At 47.9% G+C, this 26,971-nt stretch overlaps 2 protein-coding genes across 7 annotated transcripts in view; one reads left to right on the forward strand and one right to left on the reverse strand.

Annotated features, from left to right (window-relative positions):
- DBNDD2 (dysbindin domain containing 2) overlaps window positions 1-25,088 on the forward strand; it is a 43,020-nt gene extending 17,932 nt beyond the window's left edge. Inside the window, exons 1-4 of one of the 6 annotated variants that reach the window (XM_003483965.5) lie at window positions 18,162-18,232; window positions 20,551-20,697; window positions 20,891-21,028; window positions 22,506-25,088. In XM_003483965.5, the coding sequence (XP_003484013.2) occupies window positions 20,559-20,697; window positions 20,891-21,028; window positions 22,506-22,711 (483 nt within the window). In that variant the 5' untranslated portion in view covers window positions 18,162-18,232; window positions 20,551-20,558 and the 3' untranslated portion in view covers window positions 22,712-25,088. 6 annotated transcript variants of the gene reach the window in all.
- LOC146395335 (uncharacterized) lies at window positions 16,596-19,401 on the reverse strand. The gene is made up of 3 exons (XM_085003180.1): window positions 19,325-19,401; window positions 17,272-19,063; window positions 16,596-16,793 (listed from the first exon to the last, which is right to left on the reverse strand). The coding sequence occupies exons 1-2, from the start codon at window positions 19,399-19,401 to the stop codon at window positions 18,340-18,342; spliced, it is 801 nt and encodes a 266-aa protein (XP_084859306.1). The 3' UTR covers window positions 16,596-16,793; window positions 17,272-18,339.
- Window positions 25,089-26,971: the final 1,883 nt, after the last annotated feature.

The following is a 26,971-nucleotide window of genomic DNA, read 5'->3' on the forward strand; positions in this document are numbered from 1 at the left end:
CGGACCGCAGGTCCCATAACAAGTGTGATAGTGAGAACGTTGGAAATGTTGTGAAAATTACCAAACTGTGACACAGAGATATGAAGTGAGCCATTGCTGTTGGAACAATGGCACCGATAGACTGGGTTAGACACAGGGTTTCCACAAGCCTTCAGTTTGTAAAAAATGGACTAAAATAAGTATAGTAAAGTGGGAGTTCCCGTCGTGGCTCAGTGGTTAACGAATCCGACTAGGAACCATGAGGTTGCGGGTTCGATCCCTGGCCTCGATCAGTGGGTTAAGGATCCTGCGTTGCCCTGAGCTGTGGTGTAGGTCGCAGACACAGCTCGGATCCCGCGTTGCTGTGGCTGTGGTGCAGGCTGGTGGCTACAGCTCTGATTCGACCCCTAGCCTGGGAACCTCCATATGCTGCAGGAGCGGCCCAAGAAATGGCAAAAAGACAAAAATAAAATAAAATAAAATAAGCGTAGTAAAGTGAAGTGCGGTAAAGTGAGGTCTGCCTGTGACAGCTGTAAGACGGGACGTGTTTACATCTACATCATTAACATTTCCTCTGTTCCCTGGGTTTTTTTTTTTTTGTCTTTTTAGGGCCATACCCGCGGTAAATGGAAGTTCCCAGGCTAGGGGTTGAATCGGAGCTGCAGCTGCTGGCCTGTGCCACAGCAACGTGGGATCTGAGCCGCATGTGTGACCTTACACCACAGCTCACAATGACGCCGTAGCGTTTAACCCACTGAGCGAGGCCAGGGATCAAGCCTGCATCCTCACGGATACTAGTCTACTAGTCGGGTTCATTACTGCTGAGCCATGGCAGGAACTCCATTACCCTCTTAAGGCTAGACCAGGGGTTGGCAAATGTCTCCTGTAAGGGGCAGGACAGTACTTGTGTTAGGCTTTGCAGGTCATACTCAACCACTCTTGTGGTATAAAAGCAGCCATAGATCTGCGAATAAGTGGGCCTGGTTCTGTCGCAGTAAAAGTCTATTTACAGAGAGAGTTAGTGGGCTGAATTTAGCCCATGGCCAACTCCTGGACTAGACAATCAACAAAACAATAAATCCAAACCTGGTTTATCACACCTAATCTATTTCTGTGGTGTAAACACTCCTGCCGTGGCTGATTTCAAGCTGCCAGTGTCATGTCACTGAAAACAGAGCTGAACAGAAATGCACGGTAGCATATACCATTGTATGTCATATATTTCTGCCAGCTTCTACAGCTGTCATGATTTTCAAGAACATAGATAATAGCAAAAGGTAGTAAAAAATGAGAAAGTGATGAGTTTTTTCACCTTTGTTTTTAATATCATTAACTTCAGTTGATATATTTTTTTATTTGTCTTTTTTTTTGTCTTTTCAGTTGATATAATTTAATTTTTTAACAGTGTGGCTTTGCTTAACAACTGTCCAGCCAGGCAAGCTCTTGCGAGTCAGTTCCAGCACTGTTAACACCAGTTAAGGTTAGATGGAGAGAAGTGAACAGGGCAGACAGGAAAGGGAGGTCAAAGGGAGGCGGCTTACCATGCTGAGAAGGATGGAATGGGATTGTTTGACTGACAAGATGCCATCTGAGGAGAGACCGGGAGGAGGGGAAGGAGGGGGCAGCGGTGCGGAAGGCCTGGGACAGAGCACTTGAACCACGCAGGCTGCTCTGAGTAATCTGCCAGCCGGCCGCGTCAGAATCATTGGAGGAGCTGGTGAGAAACAGCTTCTCAGGCACCACCCCGTGCTCTTGGCCAATCTGATACCCAACCAAGTATGGGAAGCCGAATCCACCCCATAGGGCTTCTAGGGCAGAGGGGTGTACGTACATCATTGGGGTGCCTGGCCTTCCCTTTTAGGGGTGGCGGACCAAGACCAGCTTCGGACATGTACGTGCTCTTTAGTATCAGGGCAGAGATGAGCAGGTGGTAAAAGGTGGACCAGGGAAGAAACCCAGGCGGTGACTTGGGAGGGAAGACACGGAGGCCGCCCCGTCCCTCTCCCTCTGCCCAGCCCTCCCTGGCTCCTCTGCTGCACCATGCCAGCTCTTCCTGGAGTCTCGTGGGCTGCATCACGATGGTCTTCACCCCTGCTTCAGTGCCTGGGCACCAGGACCCGCCCCCCCCCATGCTAGGCAGCACCCAAGCCAGGGGGAGAGGGTCCTGGAGAATAGGGGCTCCTCCGGGGTGGGATGTTTTGGCTGTTCTCCTCATTGCTAAACTCCTGGAGCCCAGAAGAGTGCCTGGCTGAAAAGAGGTACCCACTAAGTATTGTGTGAAAAAGTGAAATAAATGGCGTTATTTATCTACCGTAAGGGTGATCCCCGGGGCTGCTGGAGCTCAGAGGAGCAGTGTGAGGAGGCCAGGGAAGCCCTTACAGAGATGGGGACGAGGGATGAAGGAGGAGCAGGGTCGGTCAGGCAAAGGGGTGTGAGGTGGGCAGGACATTCTCCAAAGAGGGGATTTTAAAAGCACAGGCGTGGGAGGGAATGACGAAGGGCAGGCTGGAGTGGAAAGGAGGGGCCCACCGTGGCCGTGGCCAAACCCAGAGGAGTGAGCAAGTCACAGACCGCTCAGGGCTTGACCACAGGCTGAGGGGCTTGGAGTTTGTCCCGAGGGGTCCGAGAGCCCTGGAACGGCTCCAGCAACCAGGCAAGGGGGCTTGGTTGGGGGCTGGGGGCTGGCCCGGCCTCCTCTGCCATCCTGTTCTCGTCTGTTCTTTTCATAATCACTAACTTCCCTCTCCTGGGGAACCCCAGGAGGCAGGGAGTTCTCCAGGATCAGACATTGTATCCCAGCGATGGCTCTTAAAGCAGCATCCCATATTCTGTCCTGTTTGGCCCTTCCATTCACACAGGGAAAACCATTTATGGGGCTAGGTACACCCAAGGACGCACAGGGGGTCAGCTTTGTGGACCAAATCCAAGGCACTTGAGTGAGGAACCGCCACTCTTTTTTTTTTCTTTTCTTAGTTGTGGTAAAACACACATAACAAAATCTACCATCTTAATCATTTGTAAGTGTGCCATTCAGTCGTGTTAAATACATTCGCGTTATGCAGCCGTCACCATCATTGTCTCCAGAAGCCTTTGCATCTTGCAAACCTGAAACTCAGTACCCATTAAATAACAACTCCCCATTTTCCCCTCCCACTGCAGCCCCTGGCAACCCCCCTCCTACTTTCTATGAATTTGCCTGTGCCAGGTGCCTCATGTGAATGGAATTATAATATTTATCTTGTTGCCATTGGCCTCTTTCACTTGGCATAGTGTCCTCAAGTTTCATCATGTCACAGCATGTGCCAGAATTCCCTCCCTTGTTATCTGCTCATCCTTGGCGGACCACTTGTGTTTCTTCCACCTTTTTGGCTGTTGTGAATAATACCACTGTGAACATGGTGTACAAATAGCTCTGCTTTCTATTTTTTTGGATATACAAAGGAATTCCACAAGTAGAATTGCTGAGCCATATGGTAATTTTTTATTTTTTTGGCTTTACCCTTGGCATGTGGAAATTCCCCAGCCAGGGACCGAACCCATGCCAGTCACAGCAGTGACAACACGGGATCTTTAACCTGCTGAACCACCAAGGAACTCTTATTGGGTTATATTTAATATACAGTAAAATTCACCCTTTTTGGTGTGCAGTTCTCTGACAAGGGCGTACTATCGTACAAACCCCGCAGTCAGTGTATAGAGTGGTTCCATAATCCCCCTGCGTCCTCTGGTATCATCTCTGTGGCTAACCCCTTGTCCCATTCCCAGCGCTGGCTGGGAAAAACTGATGTCGTTTCAGTCCCTGAAAGAGCTTTGCCTTTTCCAGAACATCATGTAAATGGAATTCTACAATATTAATAGCCCTTTGAATCAAATTCTTTTGCCTAACAATGCATCTGAGGTTTGCCCATGTTGGGTGTATCGGTAGTTTGATTCTTTTCTTGGCGGAGTGTTTGATTGTATAAATATGCCACGGTTGGTTATCTAATCCTTAAAGGACATCTGGGTTAGTTCCTGGTTTTTGGTGATTAGAAAGTTGCTAAACATCTTGGTACCAGTTTTTGTGGAAACAGAGATTTTTATTTCACTTGGGTAAATACAGGGTGGGACTGCTGTCGTAAGTGGTAATTGTATATTTCACTTTGGAAGATACCACCAAATAGTTTTCCGAAGTAGCTGTTCCCACCAGCAGTGAGCGAGGGCCCGCTCGTTCCACATCCTCAGCAGCACTTGGTGTTGTTACGTTGGTTTTGTTGTTGTTGTTGTTGTTTTCAGATTCCAGTTTTGCACCAGCTTACCTTTCTCTTCCTTCCTTCCTTCCCTCCTTCCCTCCTTCCTTTCTTTCTTCATGCGTTTTAGAGCCATACCTGAGGATTATGGAAGTTTCCAGGCTGAGGGTCAAATCTGAGCTGCGGCTGTCAGGCTACACCACAGCCACAGCCACGTGGGATCCAAGCCACATCTACAGCCTACACCACAGCTCAGGGCAATGCCAGGTCCTTAACCCACTGAGCAGGGCCAGGGATCGAACCCACATCCTCATGGATACTGGTCAGATTTGATACTGCTGAGCCACAATGGGAACTTCCAGGTTGGGCTTTTATTTAAGTCATCCTGGTAGCCATTCATAGTAGTGTTAATTTATACTTCCCCAGTGACTGATAATTTTGAGTACCTGTTCATGTGCTTATTTGCCATCTGTTTATCTTTTCTGAGGAACTGTCTGTTAGGTTTTTGGCCCATTTTAAAAACTGGGTTGCTTTTCATGTGTTACAAATTCTTTATAGATGCTGGATCCCATCAGACATAAGATTTGCAAGTATTTTCTACTAGTCATATGATTTATCTTTTCATTTTTCTTAACTATCTTTTGAAGAGCAGATTCTTAATTGTTTTCTTTCTTTTTTTTTTTTTGTCTTTCTGTCTTTTTAGGGTCGCACCCACAGCATATTCCCAGGCTAGGGGTCCAATTGGAGCTGTAGCTGCCAGCCACAGCCACAGCCACAGCAACGCAGGATCCGAGTGGCATCTGCGACCTACACCACAGCTCACGGCAGATCCTTAAGCCACTGAGAGAGGCCAGGGATCGAACCTGCATCCTCATGGATGCCAGTCAGGTTTGTTAACCGCTGAGCCACAACAGGAACTCCAGATTCTTAATTTTGATGGAAGTCCAATTTATCAAATTTTAAATGGATTATATTTTGGTGTCATATCTAAGAAATATTTGCCTCTCCCAAGTCAGTGAGACGCCTATGTTTTCTCCTAGACATTTTATGGTTTTAGGTTTTAAATTTAAGTCAGTGACCCATTTTGAGTTCTTTTTATGTAGTATAATGTGTGGATTAAGGTTCTTCTTTTACATATGGATATCCAGTGATTCCAACACAATTTGTTGAAAAGACTGTTTTCTTTCTATTGAATGCCTTTGCATTTTTCTCAATTCAATTGACCGTGTATGTGTGGATCTATTTCTAGATTCTCTATTCTGATCCACTGATCTATATGTCTATCTTTTGCCAATACCATCTCTCTTGATTCCTTATAGTAAGTTTTATAATCTGTCTTGATTACTGTAGCTCTTTGTAGTAATACTCAAAAGACAGCTCTCCAGCTTTTCTGTTTTTTTTTTTTCAAAACTGTTTTTGCTGCTGCACTTCACTTGTCTCTCCTTATGAATTTAAAGATCGGCTTGTTAAGGGAGTTCCTGTTGTGGTGCAGCGGAAATGAATCTGACTAGTATCCCTGAGGATGTGGGTTTAATCCCTGGCCTCGCTCAGTGGGTTGGGGATCCGGGTTGCCATGAGCTATAGGTCACAGATGAGGCTTGGATACTGTGTTGCTGTGGCTGTGATGTAGGCCAGCAGCTGCAGCTCTGATTGGACCCCTAGCCTGGAAACTTCCATATGTCGTGGGTGCGGCCCTAAAAAGCAAAAAAAAAAAAAAAAAAAAAAAAAAAAAAAAGGAATGGGGGGGTCTTTGTCAAATTTGGGAAAATTTCAGCCATTCTTTGAATGTTTTTACACCTCTGCTTTTTTCCCTCCCCCTGGGAATCCAGTGACACAAATGTTAAACCTTTTGTCATTGTCTTTTTTTTTTTTTGTCTTTTCACCATTTCTTGGGCTGCTCCCCAGGCATATGGAGGTTCCCAGGCTAGGGGTCTGATGGGAGCTGTAGCCACCGGCCTACGCCAGAGCCACAGCAACTCAGGATCTGAGCTGCATCTGCGACCTACACCCCAGCTCATGGCAACACCAGATCCTTAACCCACTGAGCAAGGCCAGGGATCGAACCCCCAACCTCATGGATTCGTTAACCACTGAGCCACGACAGGAAATCCTTGTCATTGTCTTTTATTATCGGCTCTGTTCTTTCTTCCTTCCTTGCTTCCTTCCTTCTTTCTTTTTTTAAAAAAAAAAAAAAATTTTTTTTTTTTTTAATTGGTCTTTTCTAGGGCCACACCCACAGCATACGGAGGTTCCCAGGCTAGGGGCTGAATTGGAGCTGTAGCCGCTGGCCTACACCACAGCCACAGCAACTCGGGATCTGAGCCACGTCTTCGATCTACACCACAGCTCACGGCAATGCTGGATCCTTAACCCACTGAGCGAGGCCAGGGATCAAACTCACAAGTTCATGGTTCCTAGTCAGATTTGTTAACCATTGAGCCATGATGGGAACTCCCCCAAATTTTTTTTTAAAAAGTTCTAATTGATTTACAGTGATCTGTCAATTTCTTTTCTTGTTCTTTTCTCTTTCTTTTTCTTTTTTGCTTTTTAGGGCTGCACCCGTGGCATACGGAAGTTCCCAGGCTAAGTGTCGAATCAGAGCTATAGCTGCCAGCCTACGCCACAGCCACAGCAATGCCAGATCCTTAACCCACTAAACAAGGCCAGGGATTGAACCTGCCTCCTCATGGATGGTAGATTCATTTCTTCTGAGCCACAACAGGAACTCCCCCTTCTGTCAATTTCTGCTGTACTCTTCCTTCTTTCTTTTTTCTTTCTTTCCTTCCTTCCTTTTTTAAAAAATATAATTTGCTCTTTTTTTCAGATTGAGTAATTTCTCCTATGCTGTCTTCAGATTCACTGATTCTTTCATGTTATCTCCATTCTTCTATTGCGCCTATCCAGTAAGCTTTTTTTTTTAATTTTCATTTTTTTATCGGTGTCAAACCTGTTGACTTGAAACAAGAGGAATTAATTTTCATATGGTACTGGAGGTCATAAGTCCAGAAATCAAAGTGTCGGTTCCTTCTGGAGGCTCCGAGGGAGAATCTGTCCTGTCTCTTTCTTAGCTTCTGGTGACTTCCAGCAGCCTTGGCACTCCTTGGCTTGGAGACCTTTCATTCTGATCCTGCCGGCTTGGCTTCACGTGGTGTTCTGCCCTGTGTGTCTTTCTGGGTTTTCACATCGTCTTCTTATAAGGATACCAGTTGTTGGACTTAGTGTCTTCCCTAATCTGGTATGACCTCATCTTTACTAATTACTTCTGCCAAGACCCTTTTTCCAAATAAAGTCACAATCTGTGGTGCTGGGTAGACATGAATTTTTGGAGGACAGTAGTCAACCCAGTACTATTCCATTCTTTTTTTTTTTTTTTTTTTTTTTTTTTTTTTTGTCTTTTGTCTTTTTAGGGCTGCACTGGCGGCATATGGAGGTTCCCAGGCTAGGGGGTGAATCAGAGCTACAGCTGCCGACCTACACCGCAGCCACAGCAACTTGGGATCCAAGCTGCATCTGCGACCACAGCTCACGGCAACACCAGATCCTTAACTCTCTAAGCAAGGCCAGGGATCGAACCTGCGTCCCCACGATGGGAACTCTCTTATTCCTCAGTTCTAATAGTTCTATTTGGTTCATCTTTGTTTCTTCTGTCCCGCCCCCCCACCCCAAGATCCTATTTTTTTCGTTTGTTACAGGAAAGTTTGCAGTTGCTTTTGAAACATTTTTACAGTGACTATTTTAAATTCCTTGTCGGATAATTCCAACATCACTGTGATCCACTGGCATCCCTTGATTGTCTTTTCTCGTCCAAGTTGAGATTTTCCTGGTTCTTGGAATGGTGAATTATTTTTATATATAACCAGGACATTTCAGAAATTATGTTATGAGACTCTGGGTCTCATTCAGATCTGCTATAGACCTCTACTGTATTGCGGTAATGAGAGAGGGGCACCAACTCTCTACCAGCAGGTGGGGTGCAGAAAGTCTAGGCTGCCCACCAGGCCCACACTGACTCCAGCCTGTAGACAGAGGGGAGGGTTGGTTGCCTTATTACCACTGGGCAGGTGGATATCTTGGTTCCACAGGTGGCCTCCTTAACATTGAGGGAAGGGAGTGATGCCTCATTGCTGTTGGATGGGGATGGCAGCCTGGGCTCCCCACGGGGCCGCCGCTGACATCATGGAAATTGTGGGGTGGGGTACTGCTAGGCAGTGATGAAGCCCAGGCTCCCCATGCTGCCTCCTCTAACACCACCTGCGGGGGAGGGGGAAAGGTACCTTGTTACCACAAGACAGAGACTGGGAGTGAGGTTTTCTTTAGTATTTTGCTGGAGGTGGCATTTAATGTCAGAAGATTCCTGCGAGTTCCTGCTGTGGCACAACAGGATCCGTGGTGTCTCTGCAGCACCAGGATGCAGGTTTGATCACAGGGCCAGCACAGTGGGTTAAATGTTCCAGCATGGCTGCAACTGCAGCTTAGGTCACAACTGAAGCTCAGATCTGATCGCTGGTCTAGGAACTCCATGTGCCTCGGGGTGGCCAAAAAAGAAAAAAGGAAAAAAAAAAAAAAAAAGATTTCTGTCTTGCTAGGGTGCCTCTTTCTCAATCAATCCTTTGACAAGAGAAAACAGGCTTTTCATAGGGGTGATTTTTGTCTGTGCCCGATTGGCTTCTCAAGCATCCAACAAAAAGAAAACTCAGGGACTCACTGCTGCGTCATTTGAGTCCTGGGGTTCCTAGTTGGTCTGCCTTTATCTGTTTGTTTTATATGTAATGCCTAGCATTTTAAACAGCATTTAGTGGGAAAGGTAGCGAGGAATGCATTTACTCCATCTTGTTCAGAACCAGAAATCCCTTTTTAAAAATTTAATATTCTCTTTATCCCTTTAAGTCCAAGCGGAGATGTTTCTGGATATAGAAACCTTTTAAGAACCTGTGGGTCACTCTGAATCTGATTCAGGTCCACTCTGGTAAACAAAAGCCACGTCCACAATTTCTCGGAGATAAGCGCTTCCCTCATTTGCCTTATGCTGAATTGGCTCAAGGGCAACTCCCCTAAGCTTCCTGGAATCCCTCTTGCTTGATTCAGAGGATCCGTGAGGCACACCTATCCTTTCTTTGTGTCTTTTGTTTGATTGAAGATTACTCTGATCCATTGTCTTAAATCTTGCTGAGATGCAAGCAAAAGATTGGATAGTCACCTTCTCTGTTTCATTTTTAGACCATGTTTTTCTGGCAAAGCTCTGGACTCGAGCTTTGCTAGGAAACCATTGTTTAACTTTACTATCCTTTGCCATTTAGAGAGGCTGAGCATTTTCTACCACCAAGTCCTGGCTCCTTCGCATTTCACATTTTCCCTCGGGACTCCTCGGCCTCAGCCCTGTTGACACTTCGGACGGGGGTAATTCTTTGTTGGTTGGTGGGGAGGTGATGGTGGGAGGGGTTCGTCTGGCGTGTTGTAAGATGTTTAGCAGCAGCCCTGGCCTCTCCTAACTAGATGCCAGTAGCAACCTCTCCAGTTTTGACGATCAGAAATGTGTCCTGGCATTGCCAACAGACGTTGCCAAATGTCCCTCCGGGAGGTGTCATCCCTCCCCCTTGAGAAGCCGCTGTAGTTTCTCTCCCTCCTCTGGCATCTTACTATAAGCAACAAGAAGACACCGGGTAGGGTGGCGGGGGGAGCCTCCGACACTTGATTTGGAAATATCCTTAGCTGGATCCCAACTCCTTAGGCACGTTTTCTGCTATCCCCTTTACCACAGGCAGTAGAGTTGCTAAAACTCTGTGCCGCAACGTAGCAAGAATTCCTCTTCCCCAGTTCCCATCGGAGCTTCCCTCACTTTCCTGTACACCCTGGCCGCAGTCCTATCAAAGGCTTGAGGCTTGGATTATCTGCTTTTTCAAGGCACTTTGGTCTTCCCGTGCACTCCTCTTATCCGTGGCCTGTGTACTGCACTACCACGTCTCACAGTGCTGCTACAGTGGTACCCTACCCAGTATCAAAATCTCTGTATGTTATCTATTGCTGTATGGCAAATCAGCCCCATATTTATTTAAAACAAGTATTTATTGGGAGTTCCCATCCTGGCTCAGTGGTTAACGAATCTGACTAGCACCCATGAGGGCACAGGTTCGATCCCTGGCCTCGCTCAGTGGGTTGAGGATCCAGTGTTGCTGTGTCTGTGGTGTAGGCCAACAGCTACAGCTCCAATTTGATCCCTAGCCTGGGAACCTCCATATGCCACAGGTGTGGCCCTAAAAAGCAAAAAAAAAAAAAAACAAAAAACAAACAAAAAAACCCAAAAAACCAAGTATTTATTGTTTCAAAGGTTTTTTCGTTTTTTGTTTTTTTACTTTTGGAGGCCACTCCTGTGGCACATGGAAGTTCCCAGGCTAGGGGTTGAATTGGAGCTGGAGCTGATGGCCTATGCGACAGCCACAGCAATGCCAGATCTGAGCCACATCTTCCGATCTATGCCACAGCTCACGACAATGCCGGATCCTTAACCCAAGAGGGAGGCCAGGGACTGAACCTGCATCCTCATGGATACTGGTCAGGTTCGTAACCCACTGAGCCTCAACGGGAACTCCCTATTATCTCATAGGTTTTGGACATCAGGGATCCAGGACTGCTCTAGCTGGGTGGTTCCACTTCAGTCTCTCCCGAGGTTGCCGTCCAGCTGTTGGCGGGGGCTGCTGTCATCCCCAGACTCTACTAGGGCCAGTGAGTCTGTTTCCATGATCACTTATGGGGTTGCTGGCTGGCCTCTGTTCTTCACTGGCTGTTGGCTGGAACCTCCAGTTCCCTGCCACGTGGGCCTCTCTGCAGGGCTGTTGACAGCATGGCAGCTTGCTTCTCCCTGAGTGACTGAGCCAAGCAATAGAGAGAACACACACCCAAGATGGGAAGCCGTGGTCTTTTAAAATTTTGGACGTGATGTACCATCATCTGCCACGTCTTATTGGTCACGTAGAGGAAGCCTGATAACCGCGGAGAAGAGGCCTGCGCAAAGGTATGAATAAACGGAACTCGAGGAACATTGGGAGGTTTTTTAAGTGGCTGGTCGCCACATTTCAATCTTATTCAATCAAGATATTTTTCCTTTTGGAATTCACCTTTGATTTATGGTTATTTTCTTTTCTTTCTTTCTTTCTTTTTTTTTTTTTTTAGGGCTGTACTTGTGGCTTATGGAGGTTCCCAGGCTAGGGGTCGAATCCGAGCTGCAGCTGCTGGCCTCTGCCACAGCCACAGCGATTCCAGATGGGAGCCATGTCTGTGACCTACACCACAGCTCATGGCAACGTGGGATTTATTTATTTATTTATTTTGCAATGCCGGATCCTTAACCTACTGAGGGAGGCCAGGGATCGAACCCACATCCTCATGGATACTAGTCAGGTTTGTTACCACCGAGCTACAACAGGAACTCCTCATAGGTTGTTTTGAAGTGTTTTTTTTTTTTTAATCACCAAGTATCGGGGTGTTTTCCAGATCTCCTTCTATTATTATTTATATTTTAATTCATTTATAGTCATTACACATATTTTATATGATTTAAATTCTTTTAAATTTGATGAAGTTTATTTTATGGCTCAGAAGATGATGTATCTTGGCGAGTGTTTTATGTGCAGTTGAAAAGAATGTTTATTTTGCTGGGGAAGTGTTAGAAAAACGTCATTCAGAATAAGCTGGTTGACAGTGCTCAGAGGTCCTTAATTTTTTTTTCTGTCCACTCTCCCGTGTTTTTGGAGCTCTGTTATTTGATGTACGTACACATTTGTGATTGTTAAGTCTTCTTGGTGAACTTACCAACCTTTTATCGTTACGCAGTGTCTGTGCTCATCCCTGAATAGTCTTTCTTTCTTTTTTTTTTTTTTTTTTTGTTCGTTTTTCTGGTCATGCCCACAGCATGTAGAAGTTCCCAGGCTAGGGATCAAACCTCTGCCACAGCAGTCCTCCAAGCCGCTGCAGTGACAATATGGGATCCTTAACCCTCTGCCCCACAAGGGAATTCCCAGTAGTCCTTCTTTTGAAGTCTACTTTTTCTGATTTTAATATTGCTACTCAGGAGTTCTCGTCCTGGCTCAGCAGAAATGAACCCAACTAATACCCATAAGGACACAGATTCGATCTCTGGCCTTGCTCAGTAGGTTAAAGATCCCGAATTGCAGACACGGCTCGGATCCAAGTTGCTGTTGCTGTGGTGTAGGGCAGCAGCTACAGCTCCGATTGGACCCCTAGCCTAGAAACTTCCATATGCTGTGGGAGCAGCCCTAAAAAGACAAAAAAAAAAAAAAAAAATTATTGCTACTCTCATTTACTTTGATTAGTGTTTGCATAGTATATCTAATTCTATCCATTTATTTTTTTTTAATTTATTGAGGTATAGTTGATTTACAATGCTGTGTTAATTTCCGCTATACAGCAAAGTGATTCATTTATACACATATGTATTCTTTTTTCATATTCTTTTCCATTATGGTTTATCATAGGATATTGAATATAGTTCCCTGTGCTATATAGTAGGACCTTATTATTTACGCATTCTGTATATAATACTTTGCACCTGCCAATCCCAAACTCCCTAACCGTCTTTCCCCACTCACCATCCACCCCTGCCCCCGCAACCACAGGTCTGTTCTCTATGCGATGAGTCTGTTTTTGTTTCATAGATATGTTGATTTGTGTCATATTTTAGATTCCACTTATAAGTGATAGCATATGATGTTTGTCTTTCTCTCTCTGACTGACTTTGTTTAGTGTGATAATCTCTGGTTCCGTCCACATTGCTGCAGATGGCATAATTTCCTTCTTTTAAATGTCTGAGTAATAGTCTCCACCCATTTACTTTACTTTTTCTTCTGGCCACACCCACGGCCTGTGAAAGTTCCTGGGCCAGGAATTAAACCCTTCCCACAGCAGTGACCCGAACTTCTGCAGTGACAACACGGGATCCTTAATCTACTGCGCCCCAAGAGAACTCACATCCATTTATTTTTAACTCACATATTTCTTTATAGTTAAGTTAGGTTTCTTGTAGACAGCATTTTATTGCCTCTTGCCTGTTTTTTTTTTTTTTTTTTTTTCCTGGTCTACTAACCTGTCTTTTAACTGGTTGACTTTCATTCACACACAGTTGGGTGAAAATCTTCCATTTCATTATTTGTTAGATTATGTTTTTTCTTTTTTCTTTTTCTTTTTCTTCTTTTTTTTTTATTTGTCTTTTTGCCTTTTCTAGGGCTGCTCCCGAGGCATATGGAGTTTCCCAGGCTAGGGGTCTAATCAGAGCTGTTGCTGCCGGCTTACACCACAGCCACAGCAACACAAGATCCAAGCCGTGTCTTCAACCTACACCACAGCTCACAGCAATGTTGGATTCCCCAACCCACTGAGCGAGGTCAGGGATCAAACCCGCATCCTCATGGATACTAGTTAGGGTCGTTAACCTCTGAGCCATGATGGGACACCAGGACCAGCACTTTTACAGCAAGCATTCAGCAGGCCTACCCTAGTCTGAGAAAGACCTGGTCTTTTGAGAAAAATGCCACTTGTATTAATCCTGAGCCAGGGCCCAGGTGAAAGAGAAGTCAGATCTTTGTAGTCTTGACATGTCAAATCCGAAGAGGCCCAAGGAAGATGCCTCCCAATCCTTTTATGATTCTATTTTACCTCCACTGTTGGCTTGTTATTTATACTCTTTTAAAAAAGTTTTAGTGGCTTCCCTTGTATTTACAATATGTATCTTCAGTTAGTGACAGTCAATCTTCACATACTATTATACTACTTCTTACACAGCAGAAGGACCCTTTCACAGTGTGTTTCCAATTTCCATCACTTTTACTGCTGTTCAGGTCATAACACTTTACTTTTATATATGCTCTACATCCATAATTTATTGTTACTGTTTTGCTTTAGACAGTCATTTATCTTTTAAGGTGATTAAAAAGATTAAAAAAAAAAAAACAAAACCCTCTCAGATTTACCTTTATTCTCTCTCTTTCTGGAGATCTTCATTTCTTTATGTAAATCCAGGTTTCTCTCTGGTATCATTTTCTTTCTGCCTCCAGAACGTCTACCTTTTTTTTTTTTTTTTTTTTTTTGTCTTTTTAGGGCTGCACCCGGGGCATATGGAGGTTCCCAGGCTAGGGGTCAAATTGGAGCTACAGCTGCCAGCCTACACCACAGCCACAGCAATGCAGGATCCAAACTGCGTCTGCAACCTATATCACAGTTCACGGCAACGCCAGATCCTTAACCCACTGAGCGAGGCCAGGGATCGAACCCACAACCTCATGATTCCTAGTTGGATTCATTTCTGCTTTGCCACCAAGGGAACTCTTGAGTCTGCTGTAATTCTTATCTTTGTTCCTCTGTACATGCTATATTCGTCCCTCTTGATGCCTTCAAGATTTTCTCTTTATCTTGGATTTTCTTTTTTTTTTTTTTTACTTTTTTTAATTGTTATTTCCCCAATACAATTTTTTTTTCTACTGTACAGCAAGGTGACCCAGTTACACATACATGTATACATTCTTTTTTCTCCCATTATCATGCTACTAAGTAAAGTAAATATCTTGGATTTTCAGTAGTTTGAATATGATCGATCATATTTTTTGTTTGTGTGCTCACTTGTGTGTCTGTCTATTGGCATTTAATTTTTTCTTTTAAGAGATTCTGTGAGTTTTGGCTCTGTGGTCCTTTCATTATTTTTGGAAAATTATTGACCATTACTTCCACAGGTGTATGTGTGTGTGTGTTGTGTGTGTGTGTGTGTTTCTATCTCTATCTCTTCTCTTTCTGGGATTCAGATTATGCATGTGTTAGCTCTGGATCTTGCAGGCTTGTTTGTATGCTGTTTCACTCTTTTTTTTCTCTCTCTGTCTCAGTGTGAGTAGTCTCTGTTGACCTACCTTCAAGTTTACTGAGTCTTCCCTCAGTTGTGTTGAGTTTACTGATGAGGCCGCCAAGGGCATTCTTCATCTCTGTTACATGTTTTAAAGATTTCTAGCATTTTCCATATGACTTTTTTATAGTCCCTGTCTCTCTGCTAAAATTCCCCTTCTGTTTATACATGAGGTCCATAGTTTCCAATGGAACCTTTCACATATCATTATAGTTGTTTTAAATTCCCTGTCAGATAACTCCAGAGAGTTATCTAGGTCTTAAGTCTGGTTTGGTTGATTGCTTTGTCTCTTGACAATAGGGTTTTTTGTTGTTTTTGTTAAATTGCTTTGTATGTGTGTGTTGTAATTTTTGACTCCCGGACACAATGTGTAGAACAGTAAAGACTGAGGTCATTATTATTTTTGCCTGGAAATCGTCACATCTCTTCTTTTCTGAGGCCATTACTATGGAGAATTGAGTAAATATTGTCAGGAGTTTGGTTTCATTGTCTCTATGAATACTTTTAGTGTCTGTGCCTCCCAGGGATTCTATACTTTCATGCTAGCCACACTGGGCCTTTAGCAGTAAAAGCTGTAGCTGAACTCTTGTACCTGTTTGCAAGGAGATCTTGTCTTCCTCCCACGTCACAAGTGTGGCAGGGCCCTGCTTTTTTTTTTTTTTTTTTTTCTTTTTTTTTTTTTTTTTTGCCATTTCTTGAGCGGCTCCCATGGCATGTGGAGGTTCCCAGGCTAGGGGTCTAATCAGAGCTGTAGTCGCCGGCCTACGCCAGAGCCACAGCAACATGGGATCCGAGCCTCGTCTGCAAGCTACACCATAGCTCACGGCAACACCAGATCCTTAACCCACTGAGTGAGACCAGGGATCAAACCCGCAACCTCATGGTTCCTAGTCAGATTCGTTAACCACTGAGCCACGACGGGAACTTCCCCTATTTCTTCTTGAAGGCACCTGTCCTTCTTTGGAATTCAGGTTAATTGGCTGCTCTGCAACCTCAGCTTGCAGATGGATTTGACAAAAGTAATAACTTTATAGCTTACCTAACAAATGAAAGAAATTGCTATTAGTGTGGTAGTGACACTTTCCCCAGCTTTCTGCATCCTAGATGGAAGCCAGAAGTCCAAGCTGTTTATGTTTTCACTGCTTCTTTCACCTCCTTTTGCAGTCTACCCTTGGGTCATGCTTCCTGGGTCTTTCTCTTGGCTGATACCCTTCCAGCATAGCCCCCTGAGTTCCTTCTAGCTTGGATGCTTTTTGCCTCTCCACCCTTCTATGTGGTAAATATCTGGCCAAGAGAGGAGACAGACAGGTTCCTGATCTGTCACCATCTTGAGGACAGCTCAAAATAACCCATGCAATCCTGTTCCCAGGGATAAACCTGAAAAAGGGGGAGGTGATTTGGGGAGGCGAGCTCTCATCCACTGTACTCTTGCCTTGGTCTCATTTCTCTGGTAGAAAACGGGACCAAGTATTCACTCCACTGATGAAGAATAAGAATCAAACTGACCAAAACATTTCTTGGAAGATGAAAACGGCCATGGGGTAGAAGGGGGACAGGCTGGGAATGGGGGTTACAAGCACAGTCTCTGGAATCAGTCCACCTGGGTTTGAATATCTGCTCCATGTAGTTAGTTGCTGTCTGGCCTTGGACAAATCCCTTTCCCTCTCTGTATCTCAGTTTCTGTATCTCTAAAAGAGAAATAAAAATAGTATTTACCTCACAGGATTACTAAGAGGATTAAAAGAGTTAATAGATGCAAAGCACTTATAACCGTGACAGGCACATAATAAGCTCTGTAGCAGTATTAACTATTAGAGCGTACTTCCTAGACTTTCAGGAATTCATGGAAGAAAGCCCTTGCCTCTCTTGCTCAGAACCCGTGACAGTCAAAACAGCTAATGTTTATTGAGCATCTCCAGGGTGCCCAAGTCCTGGACTAAGCATTTTATATGAATGATCTCATAGGAGGTAGGGATTAATTACTCCTACCTAATAGACAAAGAAATCAAGGATCAGAGAAATTGTTTACACAGCTGGCTAGACACGGAGCTAGGTTTACAACCCAAGAGGGTCCCATGCCTGTGCCCCTAACCACTGCCCGTGTTGCCTCCCACAAACTAGTTCCCTTGCTTGTAAAGTAGCGCGGAAGCTACTGGCGGTATTTACCTGACAGGATTGTCTTGAGAGCTCAGTAACAGTAGAAGAGGCCAGCTTTTAGTGTTTGTGCAGCGTGCTGGTCCCCTGACAGGGAAGCCGGACTGGGTCGCCAACTCTTCATACCTCCACCTCTCTGGACGTGCCCTTCCCCCTTTTCTCTGCTTGTGGAACTCATTTCTTTAAGGCTCAGCTGAGCTATCAGCACCCGGATTTCATTCCAACAATGGAGGTTTAAGCAGTGGGTGGCACATCAGACTTGCGTTTTGAAATGACTGATGTGGGGTTCCTTGGATAGTGCTCTCAGCTCTAAAGTGTTGACTGACTTCTGTGGGGGATGGAGCGTCGCAGGACCAGGGTACAAGAAAACCAGAAACAGATAGAAGGTTTCTGTAGGAGCCAAGGGAGGGATGGTAGTGGAAACGGAAGGGAACGGCGGATTGGAAAGATACTTAAGAAAGAGAATCGACGGTTAATGGAGGTGTAATAATGTGGGCAGCTAAAGACCCACAGAGGTTCCAAGGATGACCCCTAGTTCCTGGCTTGCTCGCAGATGTTTGTCGAATGAATGAGTGACCCCAGAGCAAGAACATCTCCGAAAGACGCCCCCAACCCTGCGGCTTCTGGAGCCACTTACCCAGGGTGGAAGGGAGGAGGAGAGAATGGGCACAGAGCTTTGGTCCAGGACACTTTTCTGGCCCGGCTTAGAGCCAGGAGCCGCTGCGAGGGGGCAAGCGTTTCCCCTCTGGGCCCACAGTTTCCGCCTCGCTCCTCCACCCCCGCCGGCCGGGATGCGCAGCGCCCCTCTTAGCAACCTGGAGGAGTTGGCTCCTAGCCGGCGTTTGGGGGCGCGGCGCAGCAGCCCCCCGCCTCCAGCCCCGACCCGCCCTGTCCCGGCGCCCACTCCGCCCAGAGCTCTGGAAGGTTGGGCGGCGGCTCTGTCCATCCGGAGCCGGGAGCCGGGGGCTGCGAGGTGAGTCCCAGAGTAGGGGGGTCTCCGGCGCAGTACACCTGCCCTGATGGGTGGCAGCGGGTCTCCAGCCTCTCTTCCGCTGCGTGCGCCTCTCGAGAGATGCGCGCCTAAGCCGGCCGAGCGCGGCGGAGGGTTCGGGGCAGTCCGGGTGTGGGTGCGTGGAGGTTGCTTCTGGGCTGTCCAGGAGTCGGGGAGCAGCTATGGTGCGGGGCCGAGAGCCCTAGTGTCTCCGCGGCGAGGGGTGCGGGCGGGCGGGGCGCAGCAAGTGTATGGGAGCGCGCGGAGCAGGGCAGGGGCCCCGGAGGGTCGCGGGGAGGAAGGATGAGAGCCGGGAACTTTTTGCCGTCCGGGAAGTGTGAGCGATCGCGCCCGCCGGGGCTGCCAGCTACCGCTGGGCGACCGGCGAGGAGCGCGTGTGCCCGCCGCCGCCCTTCCCCCACTTCCGCCTCCCGCCTCTTCCTCGTTCCCCGCTCCCAGGGCCGGTCTGTCCCGGGGGAGACCCGGCGGCGCAGCCCCACCCCGGCCGGCGCGGCCCGCTCCCACGCCCCCGCCGCCGTCGCGCTGGAGAGGACAGCCTGAGTCAGCGGGGGCGCCGGGCGCGGCAGGTAGGGGCTCCGCGGGGCGGGCGCAGGTGCCGCGGGAGGCCGGGAGCCTGGAGCACGAGTGGAAAGGCTGCCCCCCCCACCTCCCCTCCCTTCCCCCGCGGTCGCGGCGTGTCCCCTTTTAGGGAATTCTTTCTCTCTCGCTGACTCCGGTGCGGGTGGGGCAGCACCGAGAGGGAGCTCTCGATTCCACTGGCCGGGCCCCTGGCCGCCCCCTGCCCACAGATCGCTTCAGACCTCGCCACCCCTCTTCCCTGCACCTTCAGTTATGTAAACAACCCCCTTCGGATCTCGTCGGCGCTCGGCTCCGCGGCTCCCCGGGGGGCAGCCCCTTCAGTCTCCTGATATTGATGGGGTGAGGGAGGAAAGAGAGAGGCCGTCCCTGGAGCCCCTGGTCCCCTCCAACTCCCCGATCCTCTTTCTCACCCTTCCCTGCCCCCCTGCTGGAGCAGACAGCCCCAGGGGCCCTGGGTATTTTTAGCGTTGTGACCTGGGAGGCAGCACTAAGAGCCTTTCGCTGGAATCAGCGTCAGCGCCTCCCTCCTCCGCTGCCAGCCCGGGCCACATGGTTTCCCCACACTTCCTTGTCTCTGCCTGGCCCACTTGGGTTTGGGTCCCTCGTGACCCGCCCCCGCTCGGGTGGAACTAACCAGGGTCTCGGAATACGCCGAGTCCGGATGCGGTGAGGAAGACAGTCTGAGCACAGTGACGATCTGGTCCTGAAGCTAATACTCCCTTGCCACCGGTGATGGGCTCCAGAGGGAGAATGGAGGGAATCTGAGGGAATGGTGTTCTGGAAGGCTCTCCGCACTGGAGGCCAGAAGGCCTGGTCTGAACTGCACCCTTCCAACTGCTACTTGCTCACTAGTGCGGAGTCAGACAGTGAGATGTGTCAGAGGAGAGGAGCTCAAATAAAGAGCTGTGGGAGGCAGAGAAGAGATGGTGTCCTCTAAATAGCACAGGGACTGGAGCTTTGAGCTTCCAGAGCACCTTGGCAGCAGAGTCTTGAAGGCAGGTAGGAAGATGATGCCATTTTACACTGGGAGGCTGAGGCTAGAAAGGTGACTTCCCTAGGGACAGAGCCCAGTCTTAGACTTCAGAGCAGGGATTGGAGGGGATACTGGTGATGGGTGTGTGTGTGTGTGTGTGTGTGTGTGTGTGTGTGTGTGTGTGTGTGTGTGTGTGTGTGTGTGTGTGTGTGTAGAGGGAGGGAGGGAGTGGGGGAGGGGTGCTTTTCCTTTGGTCTAAGTTTTGATAGATGGTGGGGAACCAGCCCTAGAGTTGCAGCCCTAGAGGAGGGGACCTTTCTGAGATCTGCTCTCCTGTCCTTTTCCCCAGCCTTCTGAGGAGAGGCTGGGTCCATTATGTGGAAAAAGTGCTCCCCCATTTGAGCTGAACCAGCCCCTACAATCCCTCTCAAGGGCCACGAGACTGAGACTTGGCCATTGGCTGTGTTCCCTGAATACAGAGGCGCCTCTTTTGCTGTGCCTGGAACTGGCATCCCCTTTGTGGAGCTAGGGTCAGCCCTGCCTCTGTGTGAGACTTGAAGTTGGTGGTAATGGACTTGGTTTCAGGGAAAAGAAGGAGGTAAACTTTAGAAGTGTCCAGGCAGCAATCGAGGGCCCCCTGCCGGGATGCCGGCTTCGGGCTGGGCTCCCCAAGCCCAGGCCCCCATGGGGTCCCCTCTCAACTTCAGAGCTGTGCTTGTTCTTCCAGGAGCTAACATGGACCCGAATCCGCGGGCAGCCCTGGAGCGCCAGCAGCTCCGCCTTCGGGAGCGGCAGAAATTCTTCGAGGACATTTTACAGCCTGAGACAGAATTTGTCTTCCCCCTGTCCCACCTGCATCTCGAGTCACATAGACGTAAGTTCCGAGTCCTGGGGAGAGGGACTGGGGGGGGCCGGGGAGGATGTCCTTCGGGACCCAAATCTTGAGAGACCCCCTCCCTGCTTGTTTTCCTGGCCATTTGTCTGTCTCTGGACCTGGCAGATATGTCTGACCGTCCTATCAGCTCCGGGCCCGGCTCCCCCTGACCCGCCCCCTTCTTGATCTGCAGCCCCCATTGGTAGTATCTCATCCATGGAGGTGAATGTGGACACACTTGAGCAAGTGGAACTGATTGACCTTGGAGATCAGGACGGAGCAGACGTGTTCTTGCCTTGGGAAGATCCTCCACCAACCCCCCAGACGGCTGGTATGCCCTTCTGCTTCGGGTTGGCCAGAGCCGCGTCAGGGCTCTGACATGGGGCTGCGGGGCCCGACTGGGCAAGTGTGTACAGAGGGGCTGAGAGTGGGCATTTCCACCACCAGCACAGCTGTCTGTTCTGATTTGAGGGAAGTCAACCTTGAGGGAAGCTGGTTGCAGATTCCTAACCCCAAACTCTAGGAGTGCCCAACCCCCCTTAGCCTTTTTTAGTTTTATAATTATTATAATTAAAATAATGTAAAAATATGCTTTTAATATTAGACAACTTAAGCAGTTTAGTCATCCTAATCTTAGTGTTCATTTAGCACTTTATTAGGTTTCTGATACTGCGCTGAAAAAGTTCAATATATTATCTCAGTCCCTAACAATCCCTATTAGGGCAGGTGGGATTCTTCCCATTTTATAAAGAACATTAGACTCAGAGAAGTTGTCACATAGCCAGAAATCGGAAAAGCTGGGTTCAAACCATGGCTGTCTGACTTTAAAGTCCATTTTCTTCTTCTTCTTTTTATTTTTTTTCTGCTATTTTAGGGTCGCAACCATGACATATGGAGATTCCCAGGCTAGGGGTCGAATTGGAGCTGTAGTTTCAGGCCTACACCACAGCCACAGCAACAAGGGATCCGAGCTGTGTCTGTGACCTCCGCCACAGCTCATGGTAATGCCAGATCCTTAACCCACTGAGCAAGGCCAGGGATCGAACCTGCGTCCTCTTGGATCCTAGTTGATTTCGTTAACTGCTGAGCCACGACAGGAACTCCCAAAGCCCATTTTCTTAACTTTAGGATAGATATTCTCTTACTTAAAACTGCTGCTATTTATTGATGGCCTGTTATTTGCAGGGCATTTTATAAGCATTCTCAGATTTCATCCTCAAAGCCGTTCTGGAATGTAGGTATCCCTTTTTTTTTTTTAATTAAAAAAAATTTTTGATGGCCATACCCATGGCATATGGAAGTTCCTAGGCTAGGGGTTGAATCAGAGATGCAGCTGCAGGCCTACACCGCAGCCACAGTAACGCCAGATCCGAGCCACACCTGCACCCTACCTGTAGCTCGAGGCAAAGCTGGATCCTTAATCCACTGAGTGAGGCAAGGGATGGAACCCGAATCCTCATGGATACTAGTCAGGTTCTTAACCCACTGAGCCACAGTGGGAACTCCTAGGTATCCTTTTTTTAACAGAGGAGGAGCAGAGTCCCTGAGAGGGAAGTTGACTTGCCCAGAGCTACTCAGTAGCAGGGAAGTGATGGAGGTTGAACTGTAACTCTTGACTTGATTGACTGGCTTCTAGAGCCTGGATGTGGTGGAGTGAATTGGGAGGGAACTGGGAGTCAGGAGACTGGCTGGGTGACCCGTCAAGTCCCTGCCCCTCTCTGGGTTTCAGTGTCTCCTGGCCAGGTCATCTCTAAGAGTTTTCTGCCAAGTCCTGTCTGTGGTCCTCACCAGCTCTTCTCTCTGGGCAGGGGTGGATGACCATCCCGAGGAGCCGGGTCTGCCATTGCCCACGCCAGACAGGACCACATCCCGCACTTCCTCCTCATCCTCTGACACCTCCACCAACCCGCACAGCCCGGATCCCAGTGACGGCGGAGCAGACACACCCTTGGCCCAGTCTGACGAGGAGGAGGATGGGGGAGACAGCAGGCCAGAGCCTGGAGCCTGCAGCTAGCAGTGGGCCCCCACTCGCAAGACTGACTGCGCTGCCTCTTCTCCACTTGAGATCCTAGGCCCTGCCAGAGCCCTTTGGAGAAGACCAGACTTTACTCGCAGTAGGCTCAGAGGGAGCAAAGGATGGTGGGACGGCGTACCTTTCTGGGAATTAACCTGCTCCTGCTTTACTGCTAACCTTTTCCTGCTGCAACCCTCCCACCAGTTTTTGGCTTACTCCCAGGGTAGGGCCTGCGGGTGAGGAGATGGAAGATGAGCTAGGACAAGATGCCACTGCTTTTCTTAGCGTTCCTCCGTCCCCCAGACTATCCCGCAGTCTCCTAGTAGAGTCTCCTAAACCAGTGTCTCTAAATGGACATGAACTCCTTAACATCCCGGTGAGATGGTACTCCAGCCATCCTGCTTCCATACATCCTTTTTGGAACAGGGCACGGTATACATAATAAACAGATAATAATATACCAGCCATTCCACTTCATCTTTTACATTGTACAGCTATCAAACCCGTTGTCTTTCTTTAGCTCTGTAACCAACACTGTATTCTCATCACTCATTTACTCCATTTATTCAAGAAGTAGTTATTGAACACCTGTGCTGGACATTTAGCATACAGTTTGAACAAGATAGGCTGTATCCTTGCCTTCATGGAAGAAAAAAAACAAGTAAATACCACAATTCCCAGCATAATAAATAGCAGGACAAGGAAGCTGTTCTGTTACCGGAAAATAGAGGCGTCTTAACTGAGCTTGTTTGGTCATTGAAGAGCTCTTTTTTTTTTTCCTTCTGTTTTTTAGGGCCGCACCCACAGGGCGTATGGAAGTTCCTATGGAAGTCTAGGGGTCGAATCAGAGCTGCATCTGCCAGCCTAGGCCACAGCCACAGCAACGCCAGATCTGAGCCAAGTCTGCAGCTCACAGCAATGCCAGATCCTTAACCCACTGAGCAGGGCCAGGGATTGAACCCACCGTCATGGATGCTAGTTGGATTCTTAACCCACTGAGCCACCACAGGAACTCCAAAGAGCTCATTTTTAAGCTGGGCCCCAAAGGATGAGTAGGAGTTAGCCAGGTGGGCGCTGTAATCCAGGCAGAAAGAGAAGCTTGGAAAGACTTTAAATAGAAAGAAATAGTTCTCAGGAACTGAAAAACATTCAGCTTGGCTGAATTGTTGAATTCGAGCAGGAGATGAGGGGAGAGGGAAGACCGACAAAGGTTGGGTCTTGAATGCTTTGAAGCCTGTATCAAGTTTCAGTTTGACTGCTAGTAAAATATCAGTGACTTAAAGTATAAATTTTATTTCCTCACATAAAAGAAGTCCAGAGTACGGGGCTGTATGATTGCTCCACAGTCATTAGACACCAAGGTCCTTTTTGGGTCTTTTTGTTGAGCCGTCTAAGGTACATGGCTGGAATTCTCATTGACATCTGCTGTCCAAAATGGCTCTTGAGGCCTCAGCCATCATGTCTTTGAAACTGGCAGAAAGCAGAAGAAATCGGGGATGGGCAAAAAAAGGCACAGCCAGAGGTCTCTTCCTACTTTGAGAAGCACTTTTGGAAGTTCTAACCGATAGTGTCCACTTTTGTATGTGTGTCTTTTTAGGGCCACACCAGTGGCATATGGATCTCCCCAGGCTAGAGGTCGAATTGGAGCTACAGCTGCCAGCCTACACCACAGCCACAGCAACTCAGGATCCAAGCCACATCTGTGACCTACACCACAGCTCAAGACAATGCCGGATCCTTAACCCACTGCGTGAGGCCAGGTATCAAACCCGAGTCCTCGTGGATACTGCTTGGGTTCATTAACCACTGAGCCACGATGGGAACTCCAGGAGTGTCCACTTTTCTCTCATTGGTAGAACTGCTAACATGAGGAATGTCCATTTACAGATTTTTGTAGACATAGGGACACAGCATTTTCTAGAAGAAAGGAAATTCTGGTCTTTGGAAAGACTAACCTTTCAAGTTTCAATTACCAATGCACCTGATTTCCATACTTCCCGTCAGACCTTTCAGAAGCACCCTGGCTGCTAGGGAGGCTGGGATCATCCTTGAGTAGGGCATCCTGCTGTCTTGATCACATCAAGGCTCTGTCAGTCAGAAATAAAAGAACAGTAGTCATTGGGTAGATAGCTAGCCGTTTGCATGTTGAGGAATTTGAACTTTATTGGGAGTAATGAGGGATTACAAGTGGTCGCAGTTGCCTGTTAAAAAGATAATTCTGGCTGCAGCAGAACGAACATACTGGAAGACGGGCTCCAGACAGACATAACACAATACTCCATGCAAGAGATAATAGGGGCCTCGAAGACAGTGGTGATGATTAGCTCAACAGAGTTGAGGCAGGGTCTAAACAAATAAATGACCTTCATTCAATAAATCGTAAATGTTGAATGTGTAAGACACTGCGCTTGGCCTTGGGAATGTGGTTGTGGCAAAACAAAATGAAAAACAAAACAACACATGGTCCTGCTCTTATGGAGTTTAGGGTCTCCTGGGGACTCCTGTAAAACTGCAGCTTGGACTGACGCTAGGAAGGAGTTGATAGATTATTCAGAGAGGTTGCCAGGTGATTCCCTGGCAGAAGTGGCTTTTGCGCTGAAGTCTGAAGGGTTAAGTGGGAGTGGTCTAGGGGAAGAATGGCTGGAAGGACTCCTTGTGGAGATGTACTGATTGGAGGGGACCAGGGTGGAGATGAGTGAGCCATCTGGGTAAGAGCTGGTGGAATGGAGTGGAGGTAGGGGTGAGTGTAGAAAAGCAGAAGGAATGAAGAGATACTGGGGAGGCCAATTCCAAAATATTTGATAGGTGTGTATGAGAGAAGGAGGGCTCAGGCGTGCCACCACTGCTTCTGCCTTGGGCACCAGGACGATTCAGAGGGTTCTTCATCCAGGTGGGGAGTTTAGGAGAGCACCAGGTTTGGGAAGAAGGTCAAAAATTGGGTTTTGGACATTTTTTTTTTTTTTTCTTACTTGGCTGCCCCAAGGCATATAGAGTTCCCAGGCCAGGGATCAGATCTGAGCCACAGCTGTGACCTACACGGCAATGCTGGATCCTTTAACCCACTGTACTGCACGGGTATTGAACCTGTGTCTTGGCACTGCAGAGATGCCACCGAGCCCACTGCCACCACAGCAGGAACTCCAGGTTTTGGACATGTTGAGTTTGAGGTGCTTTTGAGACCAAGAGGGTGTTTTGAGTAAGCGTTTGCACCCAGGGGTGTGGGATTTAGATGAAAGGGTTGGGCTGGAAAAAACAATAGATATCAGTGTACAGCTAGTAAGTGTAACCATGGGTGCCAGTGAGTTTGCTCAGGGAGAGGGGGTGCAATGAAAGGGCGTGGGGTTATAGGACTCAGCCTTAAGGAACATCAGGTCATTTTTCATATTAGAAAAAAATAAATCATTCCGTCTCCCTTCATACATCATACCATCCATGGGATCAATGACCTTCAGTCTAAATCTCAAAGCTCTTTGTGCCATCTGGGCTGAGTGACAGGGCTGCCGTCTTCCCAATAGTCCCATTTTGCTTCTGCCCCAGCAGGAGACCATTGTAAGTGACAGTTCTGAAGTACTTTTCCTAAAGCTAGTGAGAAACTTGGAACAGGCAGTGTGGCGGGGGACGGGGGCGGGGGGGCGGAAGGGTTGTGCTCTTTTTGTCTGAAAGGCCCTGTGTCCAAGTTGAGATCATCCTCTAAGCTGGGACAGGGCCCAGCCTCATGTTAAGTTTTGTGTTTTTTTCTGGGTTGCAAATGACTTTGCTGCAGACAGAAGCCTGGGTTTCTGTCCTTTTGTGCCTTCTCCCTTCCTTTGTAGCAAGGCTCAACCTCCTATCTGACTGCTGCTGAGCCTCCTCCTGAGCTGCACCCGCTGATACCTGCAGCTCTGCTCTGCAGGGCTTCTCAGCTCTTGGGGTTACCCCAATCCCCTCCAAGGTGAATGATGGGAAGTTAGGCCAGCTTGGTTGCTGTCAACACATCAATAACGCCCGGCACACGATGCTAAGATCTGAGGGATGTAGGGCAGGGAGCCTGCCTGGGCAGAGGGCTCTTCAGCCCTCTGGAGAGGTGGAATTGTTTGTGAGCCTGTGGGGAGACTTCAGTTCAGCTGCTGGGAGCTCTAGCCCTGCCTGGGAAAATCTAGGGTCAGCTGAGACCCCAGGACCACTTCCTGTTGGGACAATGACCTCTTCTTCTGCCAAACCCCAGGGGCTTGGCTGGCCTTCAGAGCCAATGTCTCCAGCTGACTGTTTTTCTGAGGCCAC

Source organism: Sus scrofa, chromosome 17 (assembly GCF_054392235.1).
Source record: "Sus scrofa isolate SSC_HxYL_T2T_F1_AM1 chromosome 17, Sscrofa_HxYL_maternal_Yorkshire_Landrace_v2.0, whole genome shotgun sequence".
NCBI lineage: Eukaryota > Metazoa > Chordata > Mammalia > Artiodactyla > Suidae > Sus > Sus scrofa.